A 27,180-nucleotide genomic window follows, 5' to 3' on the forward strand; every position below is an offset into this window, starting at 1 on the left:
CCTGCCCCCACAAGCACTGGAACCCTTAGCTATTTGTGCCTTCCAATCCTTCTCTGGGCAGAAAGGAGTAGACGGGCATAAATACTGGAATGGGTTCATCTGGTCCCTTCTTGGTGACCTTCTAGGAAATTCACTTCCATCTTGTCCTAGTCTTGGAGTCACTCTTTTCAGTGGAAACTCTTTGTGTCCAAGCACTATTTCTTCATCTTAAACCTACCAGTCCTTGTTTTGTTCTCAATCTAGAATTCAGACTAGTTAAAATTTTCCTCTACATGTATTTCTGGATAACAAATGTTTTCTCAATTTTTAACCTAAGGAAAATGCCCACCATGTTCCATAGCGAACACACACACACACACACACACACACACACATGTACACACGCACTTTTCAGATTTTGTTTCAAAGCTCTCCATTATTTTTGTTAACTCTGAGATTTTTTTTACATTCATTACTTTTCTCCTATTATTTAGAGTGTGAAGATGTGCATGCATGGTAAGAGCAAGTTTACAGAACTTCTGATTTTCACAGAAATCCTTCAGAACAGTCTGCAACAGAGCATGTCAGTGTTGTCTTTGAATTTTAAAAGGCAGTGAAGTTTCAGCTGAGCTTCTTTTCAGAGATTTTTCAAAAAAGACCCACCTTGTTCTGGACAGGTCTAGCTGTAGTTTGGAGAATCAGGACAAGCAGAAGTCCTTTGTGGTGACACCCAGTCCAGAGGACCTTGTGCCCACATTGCCTCCTCTGGAAGGGAGCATAAGTGGGCCAGAAAGATGTGTGCACAAAGCACCGCTCAAGAACACATGCAGACCATCATCAATAATGTATCATTTAACTCGCCAATCTTTTATCATGCTAACAAACATTTTACTCCATGAAGATTAGGCACTGCATCTTAGGAACAGCCTTTGACGATAGAGAACAAAGGACTGCCATGTATTTATTTATGTAAATGATCTTCCCAGCTCTATTGAGGTATAACTGACAAAATTATAATATTCTTAAAGAGTAGAACATGATGATTTAATATACATATACATTGTGAAATTATTTCCACAGTCAAGTTAATTAAGATACCTATCACCTCACATAGTTACATTTTGTGTGTGTGTGTGTGTATGAGCACTCTTAAGAGCTACTCCTCGTCAACTTTCAAGTAAACAATATTATTAACTACAGTCACCATGCTGCACATTAGATCCTTGGAACTTATCTGCTTATAACTGAAAGTTCATACCTTTTTACCAGCCTCTCTCCACTTCCCCCACACCCTAGCCCATCAACCACCATTCTACTCTTTGTTTCTTTGAGTTCAACTTTTTTTTGTCTTCAGATTCTACATCCAAGTAATACCATACAGTATTTGCCTTTCTCTGTCTGGCCTAGTTCACTTAGCAAAATGCCCTCCAGGTTCATCCATGTTGTTGCAAATAGCAGGATTTCTTTATTTTTTAAGGCTTAATAATATTCCATTGAATGTGTATGTGTGTGTGTGTGTGTGTGATTAATACGTATACTTTTCTTTATCCATTCATCCGTTGATGAACACTTAGTTTACTTAGGTTGTTTCCATATCTTGGCTATTATAAATAATGCTGCAGTGAACATGGGAGTGCAGCCATCTCTTTAGATAATGATTTCATTTCCCTTGGATATATCCCTAGAAGTGGGATCACTGGATCATATGGTAGTTCTATTTTTAATTTTTGGAGGAGCCTCCATACTATTTCCATAATGGCCTCACCAATTTACATTCCCACCAGCAGTGTGAGACGACTGTGTATTTAAAGCACATCTCAGTCAGCTTCCATTTTGGTCTCCTGACTGTTCCCATTCCCCACATAGGCATATTCAAGAGCTCCTGCTACATTGACGTGCGCTGGTTCCCCTTTGATGTGCAGCACTGCAAACTGAAGTTTGGGTCCTGGTCTTATGGAGGGTGGTCCTTGGATCTACAGATGCAGGAAGCGGATATCAGCAGCTATATCCCAAATGGAGAATGGGACCTTGTGGGTAAGCCCAGCAAAGACGTGAGACCAGCAGCCTAGAAAAAAGCTGCTTTATTCCTGCGCCAGGTTAAAGTCTGGGATTTTCCACTCTGCTTTTCAGTGTGAGCATTTATTGAACCTTGCAGCATTCTCCATAATTTTCTGAGAGCTATAGGATGAGAAAGAAAAAACAATTAGAAAATTCAGTGCTTTCCATGAGGAACTTGTGGTTATGCACATTTAAACACAAGTCAGTGCTATTAAAGGCATCGCTACATCATTCGAATCTGCTTGATTCCTAACGTCAGGTTGGTCAGCAAATTACAGGTGGTGGGAACCTATCTATATTTGATGATTTTAAATAGAAAAACAATAATTACATTCATAGTGGGGTGAAGTTTGCAATGCATTACTTATAATCATGGTGTCTTAGTCCATTTGGGCTGCTATAACAGAATACCATAGGCTGGGTGGCTTATAAACAACAGACATTTATTTCTCATGGTTCTGGAGGCTGGAAAGTCCAAGATCAAGGCGCTGGCAGGCTGGGTATCTGGCGAGGGCTCACTTCCTGGTTCATATATGGCTGTCTTCTGGCTGTGTCCTCACATGGCAGAAGGGACTAGGCAGCACTCTGAAGCCTCCTTTATAAGGACAATAATCCCATTCATGAGAGCTCCCCTTTGTGACCTAAGCACCTCCCCAAAGACCCACCTCCTAACACTATCACCTTGGGTGTTAGGATTTCAACATCTATGTCCCCCCAAAATGAATTTTGGAGAGACAAAAACATTCAGCCTATAGCACATGTAATTCCAATCCATCAAAAAAATATCTGCCAATTTGTTCAAATATTACTAAAATACCCTTAAATAACTATAATAAACCAGAAAGTGCTTATTCGAACAATGATTACTCAATTTTTTAGCACTTAGCAAACTCCATGGCTATGTTTACATGCTATATCCATTAAAATGAACAAATGGGGGCTGGCCCAGTGGCATAGCAGTTGAGTTCGCATGTTCCGCTTCGGCAGCCTGGGGTTCATGGGTTTGGATCCTGGGTGTGGACATGGCACCGCTTGGGAAGCCATGCTTTGGTAGGTGTCCCACATATAAAGTAGAGGAAGATGGGTACGAATGTTATCTCAGGGCCAGTCTTCCTCAGCAAAAAGAGGAGGATTGGCAGCAGATGTGAGCTCAGGGCTAATCTTCCTCAAAAAAAAAAAAAGAAGAAAAATGAATAAACAGGGTGATTTTATTCAAACAACAGCCTCCTTTTCTCCCCCTTCCCATGGAGGAATCCCGGGTAAGAGAAGTGAGAAGTTCTATGAGTGCTGCAAAGAGCCATACCCAGACGTCACCTTCACAGTGACCATTCGCCGCAGGACTCTCTACTACGGCCTCAACCTGCTCATCCCTTGTGTGCTCATCTCAGCCTTGGCCCTCCTCGTCTTCTTGCTCCCTGCAGACTCTGGAGAGAAAATCTCGCTTGGTAAGTGCCTGGACCTGTGGAGGGAGTTTGGGATGGCTGGAGGGCCCTGCCTTGAGGTCAGCTCTCTAGGGCTCACTGTGGACAGCAGAGGGGCACGTCAGGGCTCCGGGTGTGGAGATATTGCAGGGACTGCTTAGTGCCTCACACACTGACCTCCCAGCTGAGGGCATCTCCCTGCCACCACAGGCTCCTGATTTAGGCTCTGCTGGATGGCCATGCCCTCCTGAGATGCCAATAGGATCCTCTGATTCCACACAGAGGATGAGAACATCAAAGAAGGGATCAGTTCTCCTCTGGGGGCCTGTGCTTTCTGCCTTCCTGCCACCCACCCTGTTCCTTGGTGGCAACGAACCAGCATCGTTGTGGACAAGAAATAGTATCAACCTGCACTTGTATATTGCCTCACAGGGCGTAATTCCTTATGAGCATCCAATAGCAAGATAAGAAAACTCAGATTTAGAATGGTGAAATGAGTTTCTCAACATCTCACAGAGTTTCTAATGATGATATTTAGTACCTGAAGAAGTCATTCTCAGGGCCAGACCAGTGGCACAGTAGTTAAGTTCACACCTTGCTTCAGTGGCCCAGGGTTCGCTGGTTCGGATCCTGGGTGCAGACTTACGTACCGCTTATCAAGCCATGCTGTGGCAGGCATCCCACTTATAGAAAATAGAGAAAGATGGGCACAGATGTTAGCTCATGGCTGATCTTCCTCAGCAAAAAGAGGAGGATTGGTGGCAGATGTTAGCTCAGGGCTAGTCTTCCTCAAAAACAGAAAAGAAAGGAAAAAAAGAAATCATTCTCAAACAACTATCTTCTGATTCTGAGGCTCGGGCATGTTAAATGACTTATCCAAGGTCATGCAGCTAGTAAGTAGCAGAGTCAAGACTGGATGCCAGGCCTTTGGACTGCATGTTTTCTTCTTCTTGCTACATCAAACTACCTCTCAATACTAACATAATAAAGAAAATGAGAGAGACTAGTACTAAGTTCAATAATTCATTTTGTGTTGTTCTAAAAGTCTGGCTCCTAAACCTGTCTCCACCAGGGACTCTGATAATGACATGGACTGTTCCCAGAAAAATGCCCATGCCCATATGTACGAAAACCATGCATTCAGTTTCAGGAAAGCCACAGACCCCCGCCCCCAACGCCTCCCTATTTCTCTGAATCTCAGGTTAGGAACCCAGTTAGATGGACTTTAGGCCCCATCATCTGTTCTGTCTCAGGCGCTGCTGTGTGTTTGTGTTTCAGGAATAACAGTTTTACTGTCTCTTACTGTCTTCATGCTGCTGGTGGCTGAGATTATGCCTGCAACATCTGACTCAGTGCCCTTGATAGGTAAGGCAAGAGTCGGGCTCCTCTGAAAGACATAGGCTTAGAGAATGCTCAGGACTTCCTAGCACAGGCACGGAGCAGAAACGCGTCCTCTGGGGCCCTGGAGAGCGTCAGTTTTTGGAGAAATGCAGAGCCCCATTTTCTGCTGTGAGGATATGACTTGCTTTAACTATTCAGAGTGATCCATGGCTTCTGCTCACCTGGGCACATGTAAGGAGAATGGAGAGTCCAGTTTTGTGGTTTGGCTGCAAGGTGCAGAAATGCCCCCTTCCTCCCCTAATTCTCCCCCTCATGCTTGTTATGAGGCCAAAGATTTTACCACTAGAGATTCGTTATTTTCATTTGTCATTGTTTTTCCACAAATCCTTTGCTAACATGGGAGGAACACACACTTTAACTCTTAGCCATTGTTTTCTGAGATAACTCAATGTCTCTGTATAAAGTTCAAGCATGTGAGGAGATGTGAAGAGGACAAATACGTTTTGGCCAGGACAGATGTAAGGCATGGCGTTCTGCCCAGGGAGGGACGACAGAAACAGGGGACAGCATCACTTGTTGCCATGTGCCGCCCTGGATTGGAACAAGTAGGAGCATGTGCAGGGGTGCTCAATGGTGTAGTGGTTAGGATCCAGCACTCTCACCACTGAAGGCAGGGTTCTGTTCCTGATTAGGGAGCAGACCTCTAAGCCAGTTGTGAGGACCGGAAGCAAACATCTCCCAATGGATATTAGGTTTAATATGGAAGTCCCCCTCCCATTTGGTGGTGGTCAGCCTCAGGAATGCAGTCTGTTATTGCTCCTGTTGGCCCATGCTACCTAAAGGCTGTCCTGTGTAGTTAACTAAGGATGGGTAGGAATGGGGGAGTCTTACATGGATACCCTTAGGCTTCACAAACTAAGAAACCAAGGTCCTTTGTGTCGAACTCCCTGTATGTGTAATACTTTTGCCAGAGAGACTGTTGGTATGAAAAACGTTTGTGGGTGTCATACTTCTCTTACTACCATCCAGAGAGTGAGGAACTACCTTTCAGTTTGATGGTCTGACCCATTCTTTCTACCTTCCAACACAATGCTGCCAATAGAGACTGACAGCAGAAAGCATCATTAATGGGGCAGTCAGCTGGCCCTGCCTTGACTGGTGAACCCGCTGGGAGAGCCTAGGTTGATGCATAGCTTTCGTCTAGAAGGATGGGATGCTGTTGGTCTCCGACCTGTGGTGTTGGGATTTCAGGGTGTCCATTGACCCTGGATCCTTCCATAGGTCATTGCATTAGTCTGCTAGGACTGCCATAATCAAATTCCACAGACTGGGTGGCTTACAGAACACAAATTTATTTGTTCACAGTTCTGGAAGCTAGAAATCCAAGATCAAGGTGTTGGCAGGTTTGGTTTCTCCTGAGGCCTCCCTCCTTGGCTTGTAGATGGACACCCTCTCGTCGTGTCCTCACTTGGTCTTTCCTCTCTTTGGGCATCCCTGGTGTCTCTCTGTGTGTCCAAAGTTCCTCTTCTTATAAGGACACCAGTCAGACTAGATCAGGCCCCACTCTGACGACCTTATTTTAACTTAATAATCTCTTTAATGGCCCATCTCCAATGCAGTCACGTTCTGAGGTGCTGGGGTTAGAGCTTCAACATGAATTTTAGGAGGACACGATTAAACCATAACAGTCATGGTTTGGTTCACTTTCCTTCTCCTTCTTGGAGGTCCCTGATGCGAACTTGAAGTCTCAAATATCCACCTCTGCTAGCTCCTCGCAGGTACCTCTTTGTCTCCATGGGAGAGCAGTGAGTTCCTGCCTGCCTGGAGAGCAGGAGGTGTTCTTAACCAGGTGTGTGGCCGTACACTTAGCCTCTGTGCCAGGATGCTTTCTGCTTAGAGCTCAGGCCCCTTGGGCAGACAGACACACTGAGGGTTTAATAGAGTTGCGAGTTAAAGAACACCTTCCCTGTGCCAGGCTTTCTCCTAGACCTTTGGCCCATATAATTGCTAATTCCTGCACGAATCCTACATTTCCATCCCTGGTGTACTGCTGAAGAACCTGAGGCCCAGAGAGGCAGAGCAGCCTGTCGAAACTCACAGATGGCAGCCAGTGGACCCCAGGGTGGGGAACTCTTTCAGATGTTCCATGCTCCTTCTCACCTGGGCCAAGGTAGAGTAATACCTCCTTGCCCATCAGAGCTGAAGCTGATATTCTTAGCCTGAAAAGTCACTGCTGCTAACCTCTTCCTCAGGCTGGACAACTAGCACCCCCTGGTGTTTCTTGATAAAAGGGGCCAGACGCATTTTCCACAATGGTAGCCTAAATGTCCAGGCCTTATAAGACAGCCAGGTGATGCGCAAGTTTGTCCTTGTTACACCCCTGGAGCACATCTGTGGCCCTTAGTCATCATGATGGTGACCATATCCTCAAATCCAGGTGTTTTCAGTTCTGATAACGATCCATGTGCTTTCTCTTGGGAACAAGATTATCACTGTCCTGAGAGGCCTGTTAAGTCTCAGTGAAGGAGGAGGCAGACAGAGTCCATGAAAGGGCAGTGAGCTAGGCAAGGCTACTCACCAGGATGGGATAGAAAGGCAGATCTCTGTGCTCTGGGCTGGCCTCTGCCTACTGGTCTGTGGGCGGGGGACTGCAGGCCAGAAGCAGCCCTGCCCTGCTTTCATGCTTTGTTACCCAGTGTGGGTCTGCCCCTGCCCTGTGATGTTTGTGCCATGGAGGCCCTGGGTCTCACCTGCATCTGCTTTCTCTGCAGCCAAGTACTTCGCCAGCACCATGATCATCGTTGGCCTCTCTGTGGTCGTCACAGTGATTGTGCTGCAGTACCACCACCACGACCCCGATGGCGGCAAGATGCCCAAGTGGGTGCGTTCCTCCAACCGTCCCCAAAGGAGGCTCCACAGATGATTTATCTATTTCAAAAATCCCACAAACAGCTAGCATTCCTAAACAAATAGCTGTATTTCTTACATGACCTCACCTAGCTGCATCTCTCTCTGCATAGTAGGCAGATAGTGAGCATGCTTTTAGGGTCCTGGGCACTGGGCTTACAAACTCACATTCCAGAGCAGGACTCATACACTGACTGTTCATATATTTTGCTAGCATGGTGTTTTTAAAACTACATTTGCATCTACTCTGGATAACTGTGCAGCTGTTGTAAAGCAACGGACGAGATGAGCACACAGCCACATGGCTGGATCCTCAAAGCAGAATGAGGAATGATAAGAGTAAGACACAGAGTGAGCTATGCAAGAATATATACATTCAGTACACCTAGGAATGTAATCTAACCAAAACTTATAATGTTAAGTTTAGTAGTTACCAGTGGGGAAGAGGGATGGGATAAAAGAAAATGAATGAAAAATTAATGATTGATTATAATAGTGTGTCGTCTTAGTCTAGGCCACACCTGCCTAGTGCCTTGTGATGTTTGCTGATGCTTGCCCACCCACTCCTTCAGAGTCCTTCAGAGTCCAGGTTCCGAAGCTCTACAACCACCCTCACCTGACACTCAGGAAACCTCGATTAGGGCCGAGCAGGGCCTGGGCTTTCCTCACCTCCCTGTGGTGTAACAAAACCTGGAACAGGGGAGGGCTGCCTCTGCCCTGCCTCTTACTTGGGCCCTGCAGACCTTCCCGTCTTCCTGTCCAGAGCATGTGGCCTGGGGACCACTGGGAGCTAAAGAAACCCTTTCATGCCAAAATGAGCCTGTCTTTGGAGACCCATAACCTTGCATCCAAGTTCAGAAGGGAGTCCAGGCCTCACCAGCAAGCTAAGTGCAGCTGCAGGATGAAAGATGCATTTCCTCAACCTCCAGGAACAGGGAATTCCTAGGCCTTCTAAAAAATATTCATTGTGGGATAATTTACAGTTACCTAAGAGTTAACTTAGGAAAGACCGCTTTAAAAAAAAAAATTGGCTTTACAAAGTTACTGTGTCCCCTTGGGTTCTTTTCCATGGCGAGTTCTTAAATTTAATAAGGACTCTCTCTCTCTCATAGCTCCTTGCATCAGCAGTAGAGTGAGCTCCCCAAAATGGTGCCACCTCCCACACAGGTCACATCTCTCCAGTGCATGGGCTTGTTTTGAGAAACCCCTCACCTCCTAGCTTAAAAGCTGGGACACATTTGCACACATTCATCTATGTTCTCGTCTGACTTTCTAATAATCCTGATCCACTTTCTGTCTGTCCATCTGTGTGTTTGAAATAGGTAAGACATTTACATGTTTCAAAAGTCAAAATGAAAGTACAATTTTGCATAGAGAAATCCTGCTCCCATTCCTGCCCCTCGCCCTGCTTTCACCACCAATACTGATAACCATTTTAGTTAATTCCTACTTTTTCCTTCTAGTGTTTATTTATGCAAATACAAAAGTATAAACACATCTACTCTCTTATGTTTTGAGTGATGTAAAGATAAGGGAATTAAGACATGAAGACAGAAAACCATTTTTAATGACCTGGTAGCACTTTACTGTTCCAGAAAAATCTTAATTAAGAGCATATGCTAATTATTCACCTCTCAGCACAAGAGCATCTTACAACCAGTGGCTACAAATGAAATGTGAAGCTCGGATCTCTCTCTCTCTCTCTCATTTTATATAGCACACTGCATTTTTCTTTCTTTCCATGTGTATCTGAAACATAAGCAGCCTCCAAGGAACTTTTATTATGATCTGTTGCTATGAAGAATATGCTGCTGGGTGCAGTGGCATTATGTGACATTTGCACAGCCAGAATCAAAACTATAACCTAGCAGAAGGGTCATGAGCACAGTTTGATAAGTGCCAAGAGGATAATTTCATCTTTTGAGATTCTTTAGCCTTGAAAGCTAATGATTCAGGCCATGGAATTCAAAATAGACTTAGCTTGAGATGTGCTGAAGGGATATGCAGACCCCCACGGGGAAGGAGAAGTATCAGGCACTTCTGCTCAGCACTCCATGTGCACGGCTGCCTCTGGGTTTGGACACGCTCACTGCCCAGTGTGCTCCACGGGCTCTGGCCCAGGCTTTCAGGTGCCTTCCAAGTGGGGGTTTGGACAAAGTCACTGGAGGCTTAAAGGGAACCTAGTGGACCGTTTTCCGGATGAGGCTGTGGAAGTCTAAACACGTTAGGTGACTTGCTCACTATGTGACCCTGAGCCAATTTATTAACGTCTTTGAGCCTCAGCTTCTTTATCTGTAAAATAGAAGAATTATAGTCACTTCACAAAGCCCTGAAAGGCTCAAGTGAGATGGCGTGTCTCTTGATCCACATGTGGAGGGCCACTCTCACCCAAGGATTCACATGGGACCATGTGTCCCTGCTCCTTACTGATCATGGAAAATCCTCCAGGGTCTGCAGACAGCCTTTCCAGGCTCTGGAGGTTTCCCTGTGTGATGTAGGCAGGATATAGAGTGCCACCTGCTAGGAAGAAAGGGCTATCTTTATAGCTGCAGTGAAACGGCTCTTACGCCTTCTCGTTCTTTTCATTGCCTGTCTCCAGACTGGAGAGGAACTCAGCTGGTCTACTGCAATTATCTTTGATAAAATGTCATAAATGTGGTCACCAAGAAAGTGCTGCAGATATGAACTTCACAACTTACTGCCTGTACTTACAGATGGGAGTCATGCCTGCTATGCTGCTGATGGAATTTGCCCACCATCATAAACCAAAATTAAAATGAAATCAGTATCTGGATGATTTCATGGAAAGGGCCCACTTTTCATGTACTTGTCTAAATAGGCTTGCAGGAATGCTTTTGTAAACCAGACTTGAGAACTCAAATGGCTCCCTTCTTTTCATTAGAGGCAAAAAACAAGAAAATGATTTCTCTCTAGCGTCTTCTATGCATGCAGGTAACATAGGTTTATAAAACACTTTAGACTAGAGGTCAGCAAACTGGCCTTGCAGGCCAGATCCAGCCTACCATGTGCTTTTGCAAATAAAATTTTATTTAAAAACAGGCATGTCTGCTCCTTTGCATGCTGTCTATGGCTGATTTTGTACCATATCAGCAGAGCTGAGTAGTTGCAACAGAGCCCTATGGCCCACACAGCTAAAATATTTACTGTCTGGTCCTTTACAGAAAGTCTGCCAACCCCTGCCTCTGGCTTTTCAAATTACTTTCCCGCAAACCATCTTATTCAGTCTTCACTGCATCCTAATGAGTTGGGTTAGAGGTTCCTAAACTTTCTTGGCTCATAGCACCTTAATGTCTCAGGGTTTTTCTCGCAGAGCTCCTAGGGCAAAAGAAATACCTAACAGTTCTGTTTATTAAGTAGGTCAAAACAATTTGCTAAGTATTTATGCCTTGACAATTTAGCCCCTCTTGGCACAGCACAACCTCTTAAAACTTGCGAGCACACTACCCTTATTTGCTATTCCATGTTAACTTTCTTGGCACTTGGTTTTTATTAGAACAACTTCAGAAACCTGCTTTGCAATGATATGACATCATTGCAAGGGATGGAGTGATCTAATATTGCAGTCTGAACCCCTTAAAGCTAGAGCTTCATGCAGAGTCTGACAGATGTCACCAGGTTGCCCTTGAAAAGTTAAAATCTCTCAGCCACGCCTGTGAGTTTGCTGTGGCACACTGGGCTCCCTCACAGGGAGTTTGGTATGAGAGTCCCTGGTTACAGATGAGGAAGGATCAGAGAGGGAAAGTGACTTGCCCTGTTCACACAGCTCAGGGCTCTCTTTCCAAGACAGCCCTCTCCTCTCATGTGGCTGTCTTCCTGAGATGGCAGTGTCCCTGCCATAAAGAGGAATTCAGCTGCTTCCCTGGGTAATTTTCTGCACTGGTTTTATTCTTGCCTCACATTTGACTCAACAGTTGTAACATTAGCACTGCTTGCCTGTGTAAACTCACCTGGGAAGGAGAAGGGGCCTGTCACCCCCAGAATCCAAGAAGTAGGACTGGTAGTGTAGGATCATCTTGCTATCTGGATCCCCTGATGCACACTTCCCGGCCGCTTCTAACACTCTGTTGTTTCCTCAGACCAGAGTCATCCTTTTGAACTGGTGTGCGTGGTTCCTGCGCATGAAGAGGCCAGGGGAGGACAAGGTGCGTCCCGCCTGCCAGCACAAGCAGCGCCGCTGCAGCCTGGCTAGCGTGGAGATGAGCGCGGTGGCTGGGCCGCCGGCCACCAATGGCAACCTGCTCTACATTGGCTTCCGAGGTCTAGAAGGAGTGCACTGCGCCCCCACCCCCGACTCCGGAGTTGTGTGCGGCCGCATGGCCTGCTCACCCACGCATGACGAGCACCTGCTGCATGGCGGGCAGCCGTCCGAGGGAGACCCGGACCTGGCCAAGATCCTGGAGGAGGTCCGCTACATCGCCAACCGCTTCCGCTGCCAGGACGAGAGTGAGGCCGTCTGCAGCGAGTGGAAGTTCGCGGCCTGCGTGGTGGACCGTCTGTGCCTCATGGCCTTCTGCATCTTCACCATCATCTGCACCATTGGCATCCTGATGTCGGCTCCAAACTTCGTCGAGGCTGTGTCCAAGGACTTCGCTTAACTCGGTCCTGGTTCCCAGTGTGTAGGAAACGCACAGATCAGCGATGTTGGCTTGGGGCGAATTTGGGGTGCTAATCCCACAGCAGCATTAAATGTGAGGACTCTGATGTACGCTTGGCACTGTCAGTGATGGCGGTTACAGTTTCCTTGTTACTTTCAGTGATAGGATCTCAGCACGTTTTTGTTTAATCCTCTCCGTTGGGCTACTTGATATCCTTGGGACACCCTAAGGGCAGCAGGACCACGGAGAGGTCATTTTTCCCTTTCCCCACTGCCTGGGAAGCTCTTCAGAGAGGTCCGGGTAGCTCAGGACTGCCAGGGGAGGCCTGTACAGTTGGTCTGCATGCCTGCATGTCATTTGCCATGAAGGCCTACATGAAAATGCCACATACGCTTTTGCCTGTGTACAAACTTAGATTGAAACTAATAATAATAATAAACCAAACTCACTAAATCCATTCAAATAATTAACTGGTGAAAGGAAACTAAACTAAACTAAAACTAAAAACCTAACTGCTGGTTTTCATTTAATTCAGTTTTTATATTTCTCTACCAAAGATGGTGGAGAGAAACAGTTTTACGCTGTTTCTACTTAAAACAAAAGAACAGACAGTTGGTCTTGTAAATTATATTTTTTCCTGCCTGATTTCTGCCAAACTATCCTGTCAAGGGAATCGGGAGGGACATAGGTGTTGTCAGTTCTGAACTAGGACCAGACCCAGTCAAGTGGGGGATTTCTGTAGATCCCAGGCAACTCTCAAGCTTCCTGTGCTTCCCCAGACACTGGGGGGCCGGTTCAGTGAGTCTGCTCTATTTTGAAAAATCCAAAGGACAGATAGACTTCTATTAGAATTACCAGCGCAACGTATTAGCTAAATCTAAATTAAACCATCTATGTGTTTTCTGGTCTTTTTTAAATGCATTAGATGCTTCAAATGTAGTGGGGTTGATTAGTGTTAGAAATTCATGGATCTGTACAAATGCACAACATAAAGTAAAAGTATTCTATGCTTATTCTCCATGTGTCAGGGCCAGGGGGCAGAGGCCGGGACCTTTTCTGGTTCCCTGTGTGGCCGGAACTGGGGAGGGGATGGTGTGGCCGATGGCTTTCCTGGATGACAGACCAGTGGTGGTCACCAGAAGGGGCTGGCAGGCTAACAGAGGCTGCACAGCCAGTAGCTTCAGTTTCTGGCTTTTGGGAATCTGCTTCTCCACAGCTTGTCCACCCAGCTTCGTCCTAGGAAGCCAGCTGAATGGGTGGATTCACTGGAGATGCGTGTTTTAAAAGCAAGGAAAACTTTAATTTTAAACCAAAGTGGTGACACAATTCTCTGCTTAGATTATCTAGCTGACAACAGTCACCTTGCCTCTTCCCATTCTTCTTATTTTTTAATGAGATCGGAGGGAGACACAAGAAAATCTCTTCTCTTCTATTGTTTCATTCAGTAACTACTCAGAGCTCAAAACTACAGAAGGCTTTGAGCTCCTAGGAATCTTTACTTTCCTCTAACCCCCGAGATGGGTACATCATGAAGGAAGATTAGATTTTCAGAGCAATAGAAACTGCATACATTTCTCCAGCTGTTTATTTCGCTCATTTCTGGGTAGTGCACATGGATTTGTTTGCACTGAGGAAGATGGAGGCTTGAGCATGCTCTGTGTGTATGTGTGTGAGCACCTGTGGACGTCTTGTTTACGACAAGAAGGTTGATGAGTAAGGGCATTCCAGCATCACACCATTTGGAGCAGGGTCGTCCTCAGAGTCCGCTCGTTCTACATGGGATGGATGAACAATGCACAATATTTTCTTTCTGTTTTTTTTCTATTAAAGTGTCTTTAGAAACAAGTGGAGTGTTTTGATATATAAAGAGGATACTTCATTTCTTATTGCTATCCAAAAATTGATCCCTGCTACATTTTTGCTTTAAAAAAAAAAACTTTGGTCTTGTATTTTATATAGAAAAACATAAGAAAAGCAAAAGTAGTTCATATTTTTACCATCCAAATAACTACTCTGCCATTTTTAAAAAAGTAAAAATAAGGAAAAGATGCACATATGGTTAGAAAAGTGTGAATGTCTAAACACAAAGGCCTCCCACGCTGTCTGTTTTTTCTTTTCATAGGGACCACCAATGAACTTCTGGGAAAAGGAGGAAAGGAAGGGAGGGAGGCAAGGAGAGGGAGGGAGGGGGCATGAAAGACATTCCTTTTCTAGCACTCATGTTATGCATGGCCTTGCTTTCTTCACTTAGTGTTTTATCTCAGAGATCTTTCCAGAACAACACATAAAGATCTACCTCATTCTTCCTAATAGCTGCTTAACATTCCATTGTTTTGGTGGACTATAATTTCTTTGATTAGTCTTTTATTAGTGAACATATAAAGCATTTCTGTTTTTTATACACAAATCTATAATTACATCCTTGTACTTACATCTTAGCATACTTTTTTTGATATATCTTGGTATAAATTCCAACTTGGAAATGGAATTGCTGGATTTAAGGCTATATGCATTGAACATTTTGTTAGATATTGCCAGATTAGCCTCCAAAAACTGATCAGTTGATACACCTACCAAGAGTATAATGAAAGGGCTGATTTCTCAGCTTTCTCAGCACTGGGTATTATCAAACTTAATTTTTTTCCAATATGATTGGTGAAAAATGATATTACAATACTGTTCTAGTTTATTTTATTATGAGTGAAGTCAAAGATGTTTTCAAATGTTTTTTGGTAATTGCAAATTTTGTAAATTTATGTCCTTTCCACAATTTTCAATTGGGTTATTTGGCTTTTTCTTAATTTTCACACTTTGGAACCTTTCTGTCTTATGCCTTGAAAATATTTTTATTTGTTTATTATGTGTCTCTTGATGTTATTGATTTGGTTTTTTGCATATAGAAAGTTTAAAGTTTTATGTTGTCAATTTATCCATATTTTCCTTTGTAAGATCCTGGGATTTGTTTCCAGTTTTAAAAGTCCCTCCCCATTCTGAGATTATAAATAAACTTACTCATATTTTCTTCTAAATCCTTATGGTTTCATTTGTTTACCTTTATATCTTCTAACTCTCTGGAATTCATTTATTGCACAAAATGGAGGTAGAGATGCATTGTGTTCCCTCTAAACAGTTGGTCAGTTCCACCAATAAAATATATAACAGCACATTCCCATAATACAATTATAATCTTTTCTCCCATTCAAAATGCCACCTTCCTTGTAAACTAAATTCCTTTAAGTGTTTGGGTCCATTTCTGTTTCATTGATTTATCTCCCTATGAACGCCTTTAATTTCTAAGCCTTTATTCATAGTAGTATCAATAATTCATGTTAGTATCAATATTTCCAAGTTAACATTCCCCTCAACACTCTGTCTCTCTCTCACACACACATACATCTTTTTTTTAAATTGGGGTCACAATAAATTTGTAGATTAATTGGATCTTCTTATTCAAGAATACTGCTATCTAATGTGATTAGAAAACAACTTTTCTTTTTCTGAAAAAATAACTTTGTGTTTCTGAGTTGCTTCCTAGGCATTTTACGGTATGGCAACCATGCTCACAGAGGACCTGAGTTTAGGATGGCCACCATAAATTCCCACTCTGATTTTCTAGGGTCACCTTTTAAAATGACCACTGAGAGTTAAGCCTGGGAAAAGTTAGTGACTTTTGCCTCAACCATCTTATAAGTAATAGGTGCTGCTACCCTGCTCTCTATCTCCTGTTTGCCCTTGACCTGGGAGGGAGGGCTGCCCTTTCCCCGGGTCTTTGCACCCCCTTGCTTCTGGATTTGTAATAAATCTTGTGACTCTGCTTCCTTTGTGTGGGTGTATTGAAACTGTGCCTTCAGTCAAAATGATACCATGGGTTTTACTTCCCCAAAGAGGAAGCTTGGATGCTGAGGGAACTATCTGGTGACCTCTGTGGGTGGCTTGTGCCCCCTCATTCAGCAGGTCATAATCTGCATATTCTTAATTCAATACACCAGCTGTGGCTTCTCAACACTAGGCTTGCATTCAAAAACTAATTTTATGTCACTCGGTAAAGTTTTATGGTTTTGTTCGAACATGTCCTATGAATTTCTCATTGTTTATTTCTAGATATTTTATCATTTGACTACCATTTTCAATGAAATGACTTCTTCCATTTTATTTTCTAACTGGATGCATAGAAAAGTTTATTTTGTATATTAATGTCATAAACACCATAACTGTGATTTCTTTCTGTTTCTAAGACTTTCTTTTGCCTCCTTTTTCACTAATTTCCCTTATGTCTCTTAGCCAATTTCATTTGAGAACAATTTTAAAAGTAGTGATTCAGATGACATACCTATCCTGTTCCTCACATTAATGGGATGGTTTAATGTCTCAGCATTTAACTTGTATGAAGACATGCATTTACCTTGTCATAATAAAAAAGTATTTGTGTGTTCTCAAACTGTTATGGCTTTCTGGGGAAAATGTAGATGTTAAGTTTTTGTCACAGCATTCTCAGTATCCATGGAGAGGATCGGAAAGTTTTCCCATTTGCTCTATTAATATGTTATATTGTAGTAATAGAGTCCTTAAGACCACACCACTATATGTTTCTGAGATGATGCCTGTTTATGATTTTTTCTGTCAACATTCATAATTAAGATTAATCATTCTGTAGCTTGCTTTTGTGTGCTAAACAAACAAACAAAAAGAAACAAAATCTCTATATCCTGCAACCATTTGCTTGGTTGTAGAATTGTCTTTTATTTGAGCGTAAAAGAACTCACCTGTTGGGGTGGGTCTGTGCATCCACTGGTATGTTTCTGGGTTTCTACCATCGGGCAGGTTAGGTTCTCCAGCACTTCTGGAGTTAATTTTAGTTACTTGATGTTTTATAGAAAATTAGTGTGAATCCATTTTTCAGCATATTTGCATAGTTTTGTAATATCGGCACTTAAGATTTTTTAATTGCCTCTATTCGTGGTTATTTCTCTGTTTTTCATTTTTAATTGTGTGCACTTCTTCTTTCTTCATTTTTACTAATTTGACTCCCCAAGGATTTTTTTTTTCAGTTACTGAACTCTTAGATTTATTCATCAGTTTGGGGAACTGGTTGCAACTCCAGATGCCCTTGGGCTGACCCAACCCTTCCTGGCACAGCAGGCGAGCCATGTAGTGGGAGCCACAGCTGGGAGGAGCCACCTTCCTAGCTGGCTCCAGGGCCAGGACTGAAGCTTCACTTGGCAGCAGGAACCATAAACGCAACCAGGCCAGGCAGCACAGATGTGTCAAATGTGGCCAACATGACCACAGTTAGTTAGAGAATAGATGGACTCAAAGCTTTAACCAGAAGCCATCTTGAGGCTCAGGCCTCTGGAAGGAACCTTTCCTCACATAATTTAATGTTCCCTAATTACTTCATTCTTTGTGGCCCAAACCCTCCCCCTTCCTCCCTAGACCTGACCTCACTGCTCATGGATCCTTTTAAAATTACTGTTTACTTAATTTGAATATGGGTTTGACTTTCTAATGTCAGAGCTTACCACAACATGGGGAGGGCATCATGATGTCATGGGACCAGGGGTCCTGTCTGCAGTCAGTCTTCATGAACTCTTGTGGTCAAACCTCATTGTGTCCTCAGCACACCCCACTTTGGGAATCACAGGAATGCAAACATTCCACAATTCTGCCCACTTCACTCTTTCTTATCTGTCTCTTCAATGTCTCATTTAAAATTTTACACTCTTGGGCCAGCCCTGGTGACCTACTGGTTAAGTTCGGTGTGTTCTGCTTCAGTGGCCCAGGTTTGTTCCCACATGTGGACCTACACCACTCCTCTGTCAGCGGCCATGGTGTGATGGAAGCTCACATTAAACAAAGAAGAAGATTGGCAGCAGGTGTTAGCTCAGGGTGAATCTTCCCCAGTAAAAATAAATAAATACAATTTTACACTTTCCTAAATTTGTCTTTTTTGGCTAAAACCTTATTGCTAGTCTTTTCTCTGCTGTGTTAGGCTTTTGTAAATTTACCTTCTAACAAATACTGCCCATCTACAAATTCTACTGTTATATTTAATTCTTAAATTTCTGCTTTCATTTTTAACATTTCAGTCCTTCTCCTCTACTCGTTTTTTATATTTAAGACTATTTTTTAGAGCAGTTTTAGGTTCACAGCAAAATTGGGTAAGGTACAGATACTCCCTGCCCACACACACGTATAGCCTCCCCTATTATCCACATGCCCCACCAGAGTGGTGTATTTGTTACAATTGATGACCCTACAGTGACACATCATTATCACCCAAAGTCCATAGTTTACTTTAGGGTTCACTCTTGGTGTTGTACCTTCTATGGGTTTGGACAAATGTATAACAACATATATCCATCATTACAGTATCATACAAAATATTTTCAGTACTCTAAAAATCCTCTGTGCTCCAACTATTCATCCGTCCTCCCGCAACCTCTGGCAACCATTAATCTTTTTACTGTCTCCATAGTTTTGCCTTTTCCAGAATGCCCTATAGTTGGAATCATACAGTGTAGTCTTTTCAGATTGGCTTCTCTCACTTAGTAATATGCATTTAAGTTCCCTCTATGTCTTTTCAAGATAGCTTATTTCTTTACAGGGCTGGATAATATTCTATCATCTGGATATACCACAGTTTATTTATCCATTCACCTACTGAAGGACATCTTGGTTGCTTCTAAGTTTTTGGCAAATATTAATAAAGATGTTGTAAACATTCATGTAAAGATTTTTGTCTTAAGATAAGTTTTAAGCTCCTTGGACTAAATACCAAGGAATGTGATTGCTGGATCGTATGGTAAGAGTATGTTTTGTTTTGCAAGAACCATCTTCCAAAGTGGCGGAACCATTTTGTATTTCCACCAGCGTGAGTGAGAGTTCCTGTTGCTTCCCTTCCTCGCCTGAATTTGGTGGTGTCAGTCTTCCAGATTTTGACCGTTATCATAGGTATGTAGTGGTATCTCATTGTTGTTTTAATTTTCATTTCCCTGATGATATATGATGCAGAGCATCTTTACATATGCTTTTTTGCCATCTATATATCTTCTTTGATGAGTTGTTTATTAAGGCCTTGGCCTATTTTCTTGTTGAGTTGTTTTCTTATTGCTGAGGTTTAAGAGTTCTTTGTATATATTGGATAGCAGTCCTTTATCACATGTCTTTTTCAAATATTGTCTCCCTCCCTGTGACTTGTTTTTTCATTCTCTTGACATTGTCTTTCACAAAGTTGAGAATTTGCATTTAAGTGAAGTCTATTCTAACAATTATTTCTTTCATGGATCATGCCTTTGCTATTGTATCTAACAAGTCATCTCCATACCCTAGATTTTCTCATATGTTATCTTGTAGGAGTTTTATAATTTTGTGTTTTACATTTTGTGATCTATTTTGAGTTAATTTTTTGGACAATGTAAACTTTGTGTCTATGTTCATTTTTGTTCCAGAGCCATTTGTTAAAAAGACTGTGTTTGCTCCATTGCATTGCATGTAGATATTCAGTTGCTCCCGAATTATTTGTGGGAAAAATCATCCTCTCCCTACAGAATTGCTTTTACCCCTTTGCCAAAGATGAATTGACTATATGTATGTGGGTCTATCTCTGGGATCTCTATTCTGTTCCATTTGGTTCCATCTCAGTTCTATTCTTTTGTGACCGTCACACTGTTTTGATTAGCTAGCTTTATAGTAAGTCTTGAAGTTGATCCTCTATTTAAAATATATTCTATGTATTTTTAATTGTGGTAAAATATATATAACATAAAGTTTACCATTTTAATCATTTCTGAGTATACAGTTCAGTGGCATTAAGTGCATTCAAATGTGCAACCATCACACCATCCATCTCCAGAATTCTTTTCATCTTGCAAAACTGAAACTCTGTACCTGTTAAACACTAACTCCCCATCCTCCATCATCCCAGAACCTAGAAACTACCATAATACTGCCTGTTTCTATGAATTTGATTATTCTAGGTACTTCATATGAGTGGAATCATGCAATATTTGTTCTTTTGTGACTGGCTTATTTGACTTGGCATAATGTCCTCAAGATTCATTCAGGTTTCAGCTTCTCTTCTACTGTAATTATTTTTATTTTTTAAATTGAGTTCATAATAGTTTACATCATTGTGAAATTTCAGTTGTATATTATTTCTTGTCTCTCACCACCTAAGTGCTCCCCTTCAACCCCTGTGCCCACCTCTCACCCCGTTTCCCATGGTAACCATTGAACTGTTTCCTTAGTCCATGTATATGTTTATATTCCACATATGAGTGAGATCATATGGTGTTTGTCTTTCTCAGTCTGGCTTATTTCACTTAGCCTAATACCCTCCAGGTCCACCCATGTTGTTGCAAATGGGATGAATTTGTCTTATTTTATGGCTGAGTAGTATTCCATTGTATATATATATATATATATGTGTGTGTGTGTGTGTGTGTTCCACACCTTCTTAATCAAGTCATCAGTCAATGGGCACTTGGATTGTTTCCATGTCTTGGGTATTGTGAATAGTGCTTCAGTGAACATAGAGGTACATATGTTCCTTTGGATTGTTTATTTCAAGTTGTTTGGGTAGATACCCAGTAGTCAGATAGCTGGGTCACATGGTGTTTCTATTTTTACTTTTTTGAGGACTCTCCATACTGTTTGCTCTAGTGGCTGCACTGCTTTGCATTCCCACCAGCAGTGTATGAGGATTCCCTTCTCTCCACACCCTCTCCAACATTTGTTATTTTTAGTTTAAGTGATTATAGCCATTTTAACAAGTGTAAGACAGTATCTTACAGTGGTTTTGATTTGCATTTCCCTCAGAATTAGTGATGTTGAACATCTTTAAATGCGTTTATTGGCCATCTTTGTATCTTCTTTGGAAAAATGTCTGTTCATATCCTCTGTGCATTTTTTGATCAGGCAGTTTGTTTTTTTGTTGTTGAGTTGTGTGAGTTCCTTGTATATTATGGAGATTAACCCCCTGTCAGATTTTGGTTTGCAAATATTTTCTCCCAGTTGGTGGGTTGTCTTTTTCTTTTGATCCTAGTTTCTTCTGCCTTGCAGAAGATCTTTGGTCTGATGAAGTCTTACTTATTGATTTTTTCTTTTGTTTTCCTTGTCTGAGAAGACATGGTTGTTGGAAAGATCCTTTGAGTTTGATGTGAAAAAGTGTACTACCTATATTATCTTCCAGGAGTTTTACAGTTTCAGGATTTATCTTCAAGTCTTTGATCCATTTTGAGTTTATTTTTGTGTAATGGCAGAGATAATGGTCTACTTTCATTCTTTTCCAAGTCGTTGTCCAGATTCCACAGCACCATTCATTGAACACACTACCTTTTCTCTATTGTATGTTCTTGGCACCCATGTCGAAGATTACCTATCCATAGATGAGTGGTTTTATTTCTGGGTTTCAGTTAGGTTCCGTTGATCTGTGTGCCTGTTTTTGTACAAGTACCATGCTGCTTTGATTACTATAGCTTCGTAGTACATTTTGAAGTCAGGGATTGTGACGCCTCCAGCTTTGTTCTTTCTTCTCAGGATTGCGTTAGCAATTTGGGGTCTTTGGTTACCACGTATGAATTTTAGTGTTCTTTCTTCTATTTCTGTGAAGAAGGTCATTGGGATTCTGATTAGGATTGCATTGAATCTGTAGGTTGCTTTGGGTAGTTTCGACATTTCAACTATGTTTATGCTTCTAATCCATGTGCATGGAATCTCTTTCCATTTCCTTATGTCATCATCTATTACTTTCAGTAATGTCTTATAGTTTCCATTGTATAAGTCCTTCACCTCCTTGGTTAAATTTATTCCTAGATATTTTACTTTTTTGTTGCGATTGTAAATGGAATTGTATTCTTGAGTTCTCTTTCTGTAAGTTCGTTATTAGTGTATAAAAATGCAACTGGCTTTTGTAAGTTGATTAAGTACCCTGCAAATTTACTGTAGTTGTTAATTATTTCTAATAGTTTTCTGATGGGTTCTTTAGGGATTGCTATATAGAAGACCATGCCATCTGCAAACAGTGAGAGTTTCACTTCTTCACTCGCTATTTGGATTCCTTTTATTCCTTTCTCTTGCCTAATTGCTCTGGACAAAACCTCCGGTACTATGTTGAGTAAGAGTGGTGATAGTGGGCATCCTTATCTTCTTCCTGTTCTCAGAGGGATGGCGGTCAGTTTTTCCCCATTGAGTGTGATGTTGGCTGTGTGTTTGTCACAAATGGCCTGTATTATGTTGAGGTAATTTCCTTCTATCCCCATTTTAAGAGTTTTTATCATAAATGGCTGTTGGATCTTGTCAAATTGTTTCTTTGTGTCCATTGAGGTGATCATGTGGTTTTTATTCCTCATTTTGTTAATGTGGTATATCACATTGATCGATTTGCAGATGTTGAACCATGCTTGTGTCCCTTGTGTAAATCCCATTTGATCATGATGTATGATACTTATTATGTATTGCTGTATTTGGGTTGCCAATATTCGTTAAGGATTTTTGCATCTATGTTCATCAGCAATATTGGCATGTAGTTTTCCTTTTTTGTGTTGTCCTTGTCAGGTTTTGGTATCAAGAGTGATGTTGGCCTCGTAGAATGTGTTAGGAAGTGTTCCATATTCCCTAATTGTTGGAATAGCTTGAGAAGGATAGGTATTGAATCCTCTCTGAAACTTTGGTAGAATTATCCAGGGAAGCCGTCTGGTCCTGGGCTTTTATTTTTTGAGGTGCTTTTGATGACTGTTTTAATCTCTTTACTTGTGATTGGTCTATTCATTTTATCTATTTCTTCTTGATTCAGCTTGGGGAGGTTGTAAGAGTCTAAAAATGTATCTGTTTCTTCTAGTTGTCCATTTTGTTGGCATATAGCATTTCATACTATTCTCCTGTAATCCTTTGTATTTCTGTGGTATCCATTGTTATTTCTCCTCTTTCAGTTCTAATTTTATTTATCTGAGCTTTCTCTCTTTTTTTCTTTGTAAGTTTGGCTTGGGATTTGTCAGTTTTGCTTATCTTCTCAAAGAACCAGCTCTTTGTTTCATTGATCCTTTCTACTGCTTTTCTTTTTTCAATTGCATTTATTTCTGCTCTGATTTTCATTATTTCTCTCCTTCTGACTTTGGTTTTTGTTTGTTCTTCTTTTTCTAATTTCGTCAGGTGTAGTTTGAGATTGCTTATTTGGGATGTTTCTTGTTTAAGGTCAGCCTGTATTGGGATGAATTTCCCTCTTAGTACCACTTTTGCTGTATCCCATATGAGTTGTTATGGTATGTTCTCATTTTCATTTGTCTCCAGATATTTTTTGATTTCCCCATTAATTTTTTCAGTGATTAATTGATTGTTACATTGAGTATTTTTTAGTCTCTGCATCTTTGTCTCTTTCTCAGGTTTTTTTCTTGTAACTAATTTCTAGCTTCAGAGCACTGTGATTGGAAAAGATGCTTGTTATTATTTCCATCTTCTTAAATTTATTGAGGCTTGCCTTGTTCCCCAACATATGGTCTATCCTTGACAATGTTCCATGTGCACTTGAGAAGAATGTGTATTCTGCTGTTTTGGAAGGAGTGTTCTATATATGTCTATTAAGTCCAACTGGTCTAGCTTTTCATTTAATTGCAGTGTTTCCTTGCTGATTTTCTGTCTGGGTGAGGTATCCATTGAAGTGAGTGGAGTGTTGATGTTCCCAACTATTTTGGCGCTGTTATTAACACCTCCTTTTAGGTTTGTTAATAGTTGCCTTATGTACTTTTGTGGTTCTGTGTTGGGTGCATTGATATTTATAGCTGTTATGTCTTCTTGGTGGAGTGTCCCTTTGGTTATTATATATTGCCCCTCCTCGTCTCTCTTTACCTGTCTTATCTTGAAGTCTACTTTGTCTGTTATAAGTATTGCAACAACTGTTTTCTTTTGTTTGCCATTATCTTGGAGTATTATCTTCCATCTCTTCACTCTGAGCTGTGTTTGTCGTTGGAACTGAGATGTGTTTCCTGGAGGCATCATATTGTTGGGTCTTGTTCTTTAATCCATCTCGCCACTCTGTGTCTTTTTGTTAGGGAATTCAATCCATTTATGTCTAGGATGATTATCGATATATGAGGGCTTAAAGCTGCCATTTTATCACTCGTTTTCCAATTCTCCTACATTTCCTTTGTTTATCATCCTGTGTATTTTGGTCTACCAATTGAGTTGTGTAATTTTTATGTTGTGTTTCTTTGTTTGCCCGTTATTTACTATTGGTGTCTCTGTTCTGCTTTTTTGTTTAGTGGTTACCATGAGGTTTGTATTCAAAATCTCTTGGATAAGATAATCCATTTTCTGATGGTCTCTTGTTTCCTTAGACTAAACTGATTCAGTCCATTTCCTCTTCCCCTCCTAAGTTGTCTTTCTCACATCTTATTCCATCTTGTGTTGTGACTTTGCAGTTAAAGTAACAAGATCATCTTTGTTTTTGGTATTTTCCTTCCCTATATCTTTAATGTTATACTTGAGTATTTGCTAACCTGTTTTGATGTATAGCTACAATTTTCTGATCTTGTCTACCTATTTATCTCCTTACTCAGTGTTTTGTAATCCCTTTCTCCCTTTTTGTTTCAGTCATGAGGGCCTCCTTGAAGATTTCTTGTAGGGGAGATCTTGTGGCTACAAACTCCCTTAGCTTTTGTTTACCTGGGAAAGTTTTTATTTCTCCATCATATCTGAAGGATATTTTAGCTGCATTGAATATTCTTAGCTGAAAGTTTTTGTTCTTCAAAGATTTGAATATGTCATTCCAGTCTTTCCTAGCCCATAGGGTTTCTGCAGAGAAATCCACTAAAAGCCTGATAGGGGTTCCTTTGTAGGTTATTTTCTTCTGCCTTACTGCCCTTAGTATTTTTTCTACATTTTTGCCAGTTTCACTATCATATGCCTTACATTTTAATGTCTTTTAACACTGACATATTTAGGTAGTTTTTTCCACTTGGATTTCCACCTCTTTCCCTAGGTCTTGGAAGTTCTCTGCCATTATTTTCTTTGAACAAGCTTTCTGCTCCATTCTCCATCTCTTCTCCCTGAGGAGTACCTATAATTCTTATGTTGCATTTCCTAATTGAGTCAGATATCTCTCGGAGACTTTATTCATTAGTTGTCTCTCCTCCTCTATCTGGAGCATTTCAATATGTCTATCCTCAATAATGCTAATTTTCTCCTCTATGATGTCTGCTCGAGTGTTCATGGAATCCATATTTTGTTTGATCTCATTGATTGTGGCTTTCATCTCCAATATTTCTAGCTGATTCTTCTTTATACTTGCAATCTCTTTTGTGAAGTAGCTCCTGAACTTGTTGAACTGTTTCTCTACATTCTCCTTTAACTCATTGAGTTTTTTGATGATAGCTGTGTTGAATTCTCTTGCATTTACTTTACATATTTCTGTGTCTTCAGGACTGATTTCTGCATGCTTGTTATTTTCTCTCTGGTCTGGAGATTTGATATAATTTTTGATACTGCTAGAGGGTGTGGTTTTGTTCTTTGGTATCCTGGTATTATTTGGTCACAGTTACCACCTAACGCCACTGGGTGGGGGGCAAGAGCCACATATTCTGTGCCCTCTGCGTTCCACCAGGATCCGAGGCACTGGAGCCAGCACTGCACATTTGGGTGGGAAGGGCACTTTCTTCTGCATGCTCTTGCTATCTGTTCCCTTTGGGTGTTGGCTTGGTGAGCTCACCCTCATGCTTGCTTTCATCTCTGTAGGGGCTTTCCCATAGGCTGTGAGGGACCTTGGGGATCTTTGGTGTTCCCATGAATGAGCATCCCCTCCCCCCTTCCCTCTTCCCTTCTCTATGCACAGTCTCAGGCTGCAGTCTTTATGGGAGGGAGCAAAGTTTTCTCTTATCCCATTCCATCTCCTCCTTGAGTGTCTTCCGTGTCTCTACCCTCCAACGTGTTGCTGCATGGCTCTCTCAGACGTCTTTTGTGTTGTGTGGATGTCCTTTGCTGGAGTATGAATTTCTTTTTTGTTGGATGGTGGAGAAGAGAGACCACTGGGATGACTCTGCCATGCTGCTGCTCACTCCTCATATCCCAAAACTGTCCATTTTTTAGTGGTAGGCGGTAGAAGAAATAGCAACTTTTCTTCCACTTTTGCGGGAGCGTCCCAATGTTCTTCAGATAATCTAGCCATTAGCAACCTCACCAACGTCTGGTTCCCTGAGTTTTCATAAAGTTTATCACTCCTTCTCTGCCACACATGTGTCTCATTAAGACATTTAAGGTTGTTGCTATTCCTGATCACTATCCATCATCATGATATTATAGGTGTAGCTCATAAGTGTATTCTTCTGTGGGCTGTAGAGACTTCTGCACATGGGTCTATCACACAGAGCAGGGCAGTTTGGCCTCATTGGATACAGGCCATCATTGAGTCTGGATTTCACTACACAGCCAAGCAACAGAGAGCTAATCTAAGGTGCTCAAGTTAAGCCATTTGGCCTGAATCTCTCTAAGTGCCCTCACATGGATAAGTTCAAACTTATTCAGCATTAAATTTCGTGCTCCATGGTGTACCCTCTTAGTACCCATGCCCATACTTTAACCTATGTTTCCAGTGCTTTGATTTAGCAAGTCTTTCCCTTTTTGTCTTTTCCATTCTCTTCCCTTTCATTCCTTTCTCTCTCTCTCGCCATCTCACCACCACCTCCCTCCACCATGATAAACAATCACCTCATGGATCAGAATTTGCATTTGTCCCTGTGAACCCTACTTGATATTTGTGACCCTAATTATGAGTCTCACTGCCATAACAACTGAGGGGTGTGGGTCTTGAGGACCATAAGCATCACCTTGCAGAGAACTCTCCCATGTAAACTTATTAAAGGATTTTCAGA

General features: G+C 41.7%; 1 protein-coding gene across 4 annotated transcripts in view; it reads left to right on the forward strand.

Annotated features, from left to right (window-relative positions):
• The window catches only part of LOC106834056 (neuronal acetylcholine receptor subunit alpha-7), a 107,136-nt gene extending 92,858 nt beyond the window's left edge, over window positions 1–14,278 (forward strand). For all 4 annotated transcript variants that reach the window (XM_014845482.3, XM_070496834.1, XM_070496830.1 and 1 more), the window contains 5 exons: window positions 1,846–2,013; window positions 3,288–3,482; window positions 4,737–4,823; window positions 7,571–7,680; window positions 11,804–14,278. In XM_014845482.3, the coding sequence (XP_014700968.1) occupies window positions 1,846–2,013; window positions 3,288–3,482; window positions 4,737–4,823; window positions 7,571–7,680; window positions 11,804–12,322 (1,079 nt within the window). In that variant the 3' untranslated portion in view covers window positions 12,323–14,278. The remainder of the gene's footprint in view (window positions 1–1,845; window positions 2,014–3,287; window positions 3,483–4,736; window positions 4,824–7,570; window positions 7,681–11,803) is intronic.
• Window positions 14,279–27,180: the final 12,902 nt, after the last annotated feature.

The sequence above is a fragment of the Equus asinus genome, chromosome 2 (genome assembly GCF_041296235.1).
Source record: "Equus asinus isolate D_3611 breed Donkey chromosome 2, EquAss-T2T_v2, whole genome shotgun sequence".
Lineage (NCBI taxonomy): Eukaryota > Metazoa > Chordata > Mammalia > Perissodactyla > Equidae > Equus > Equus asinus.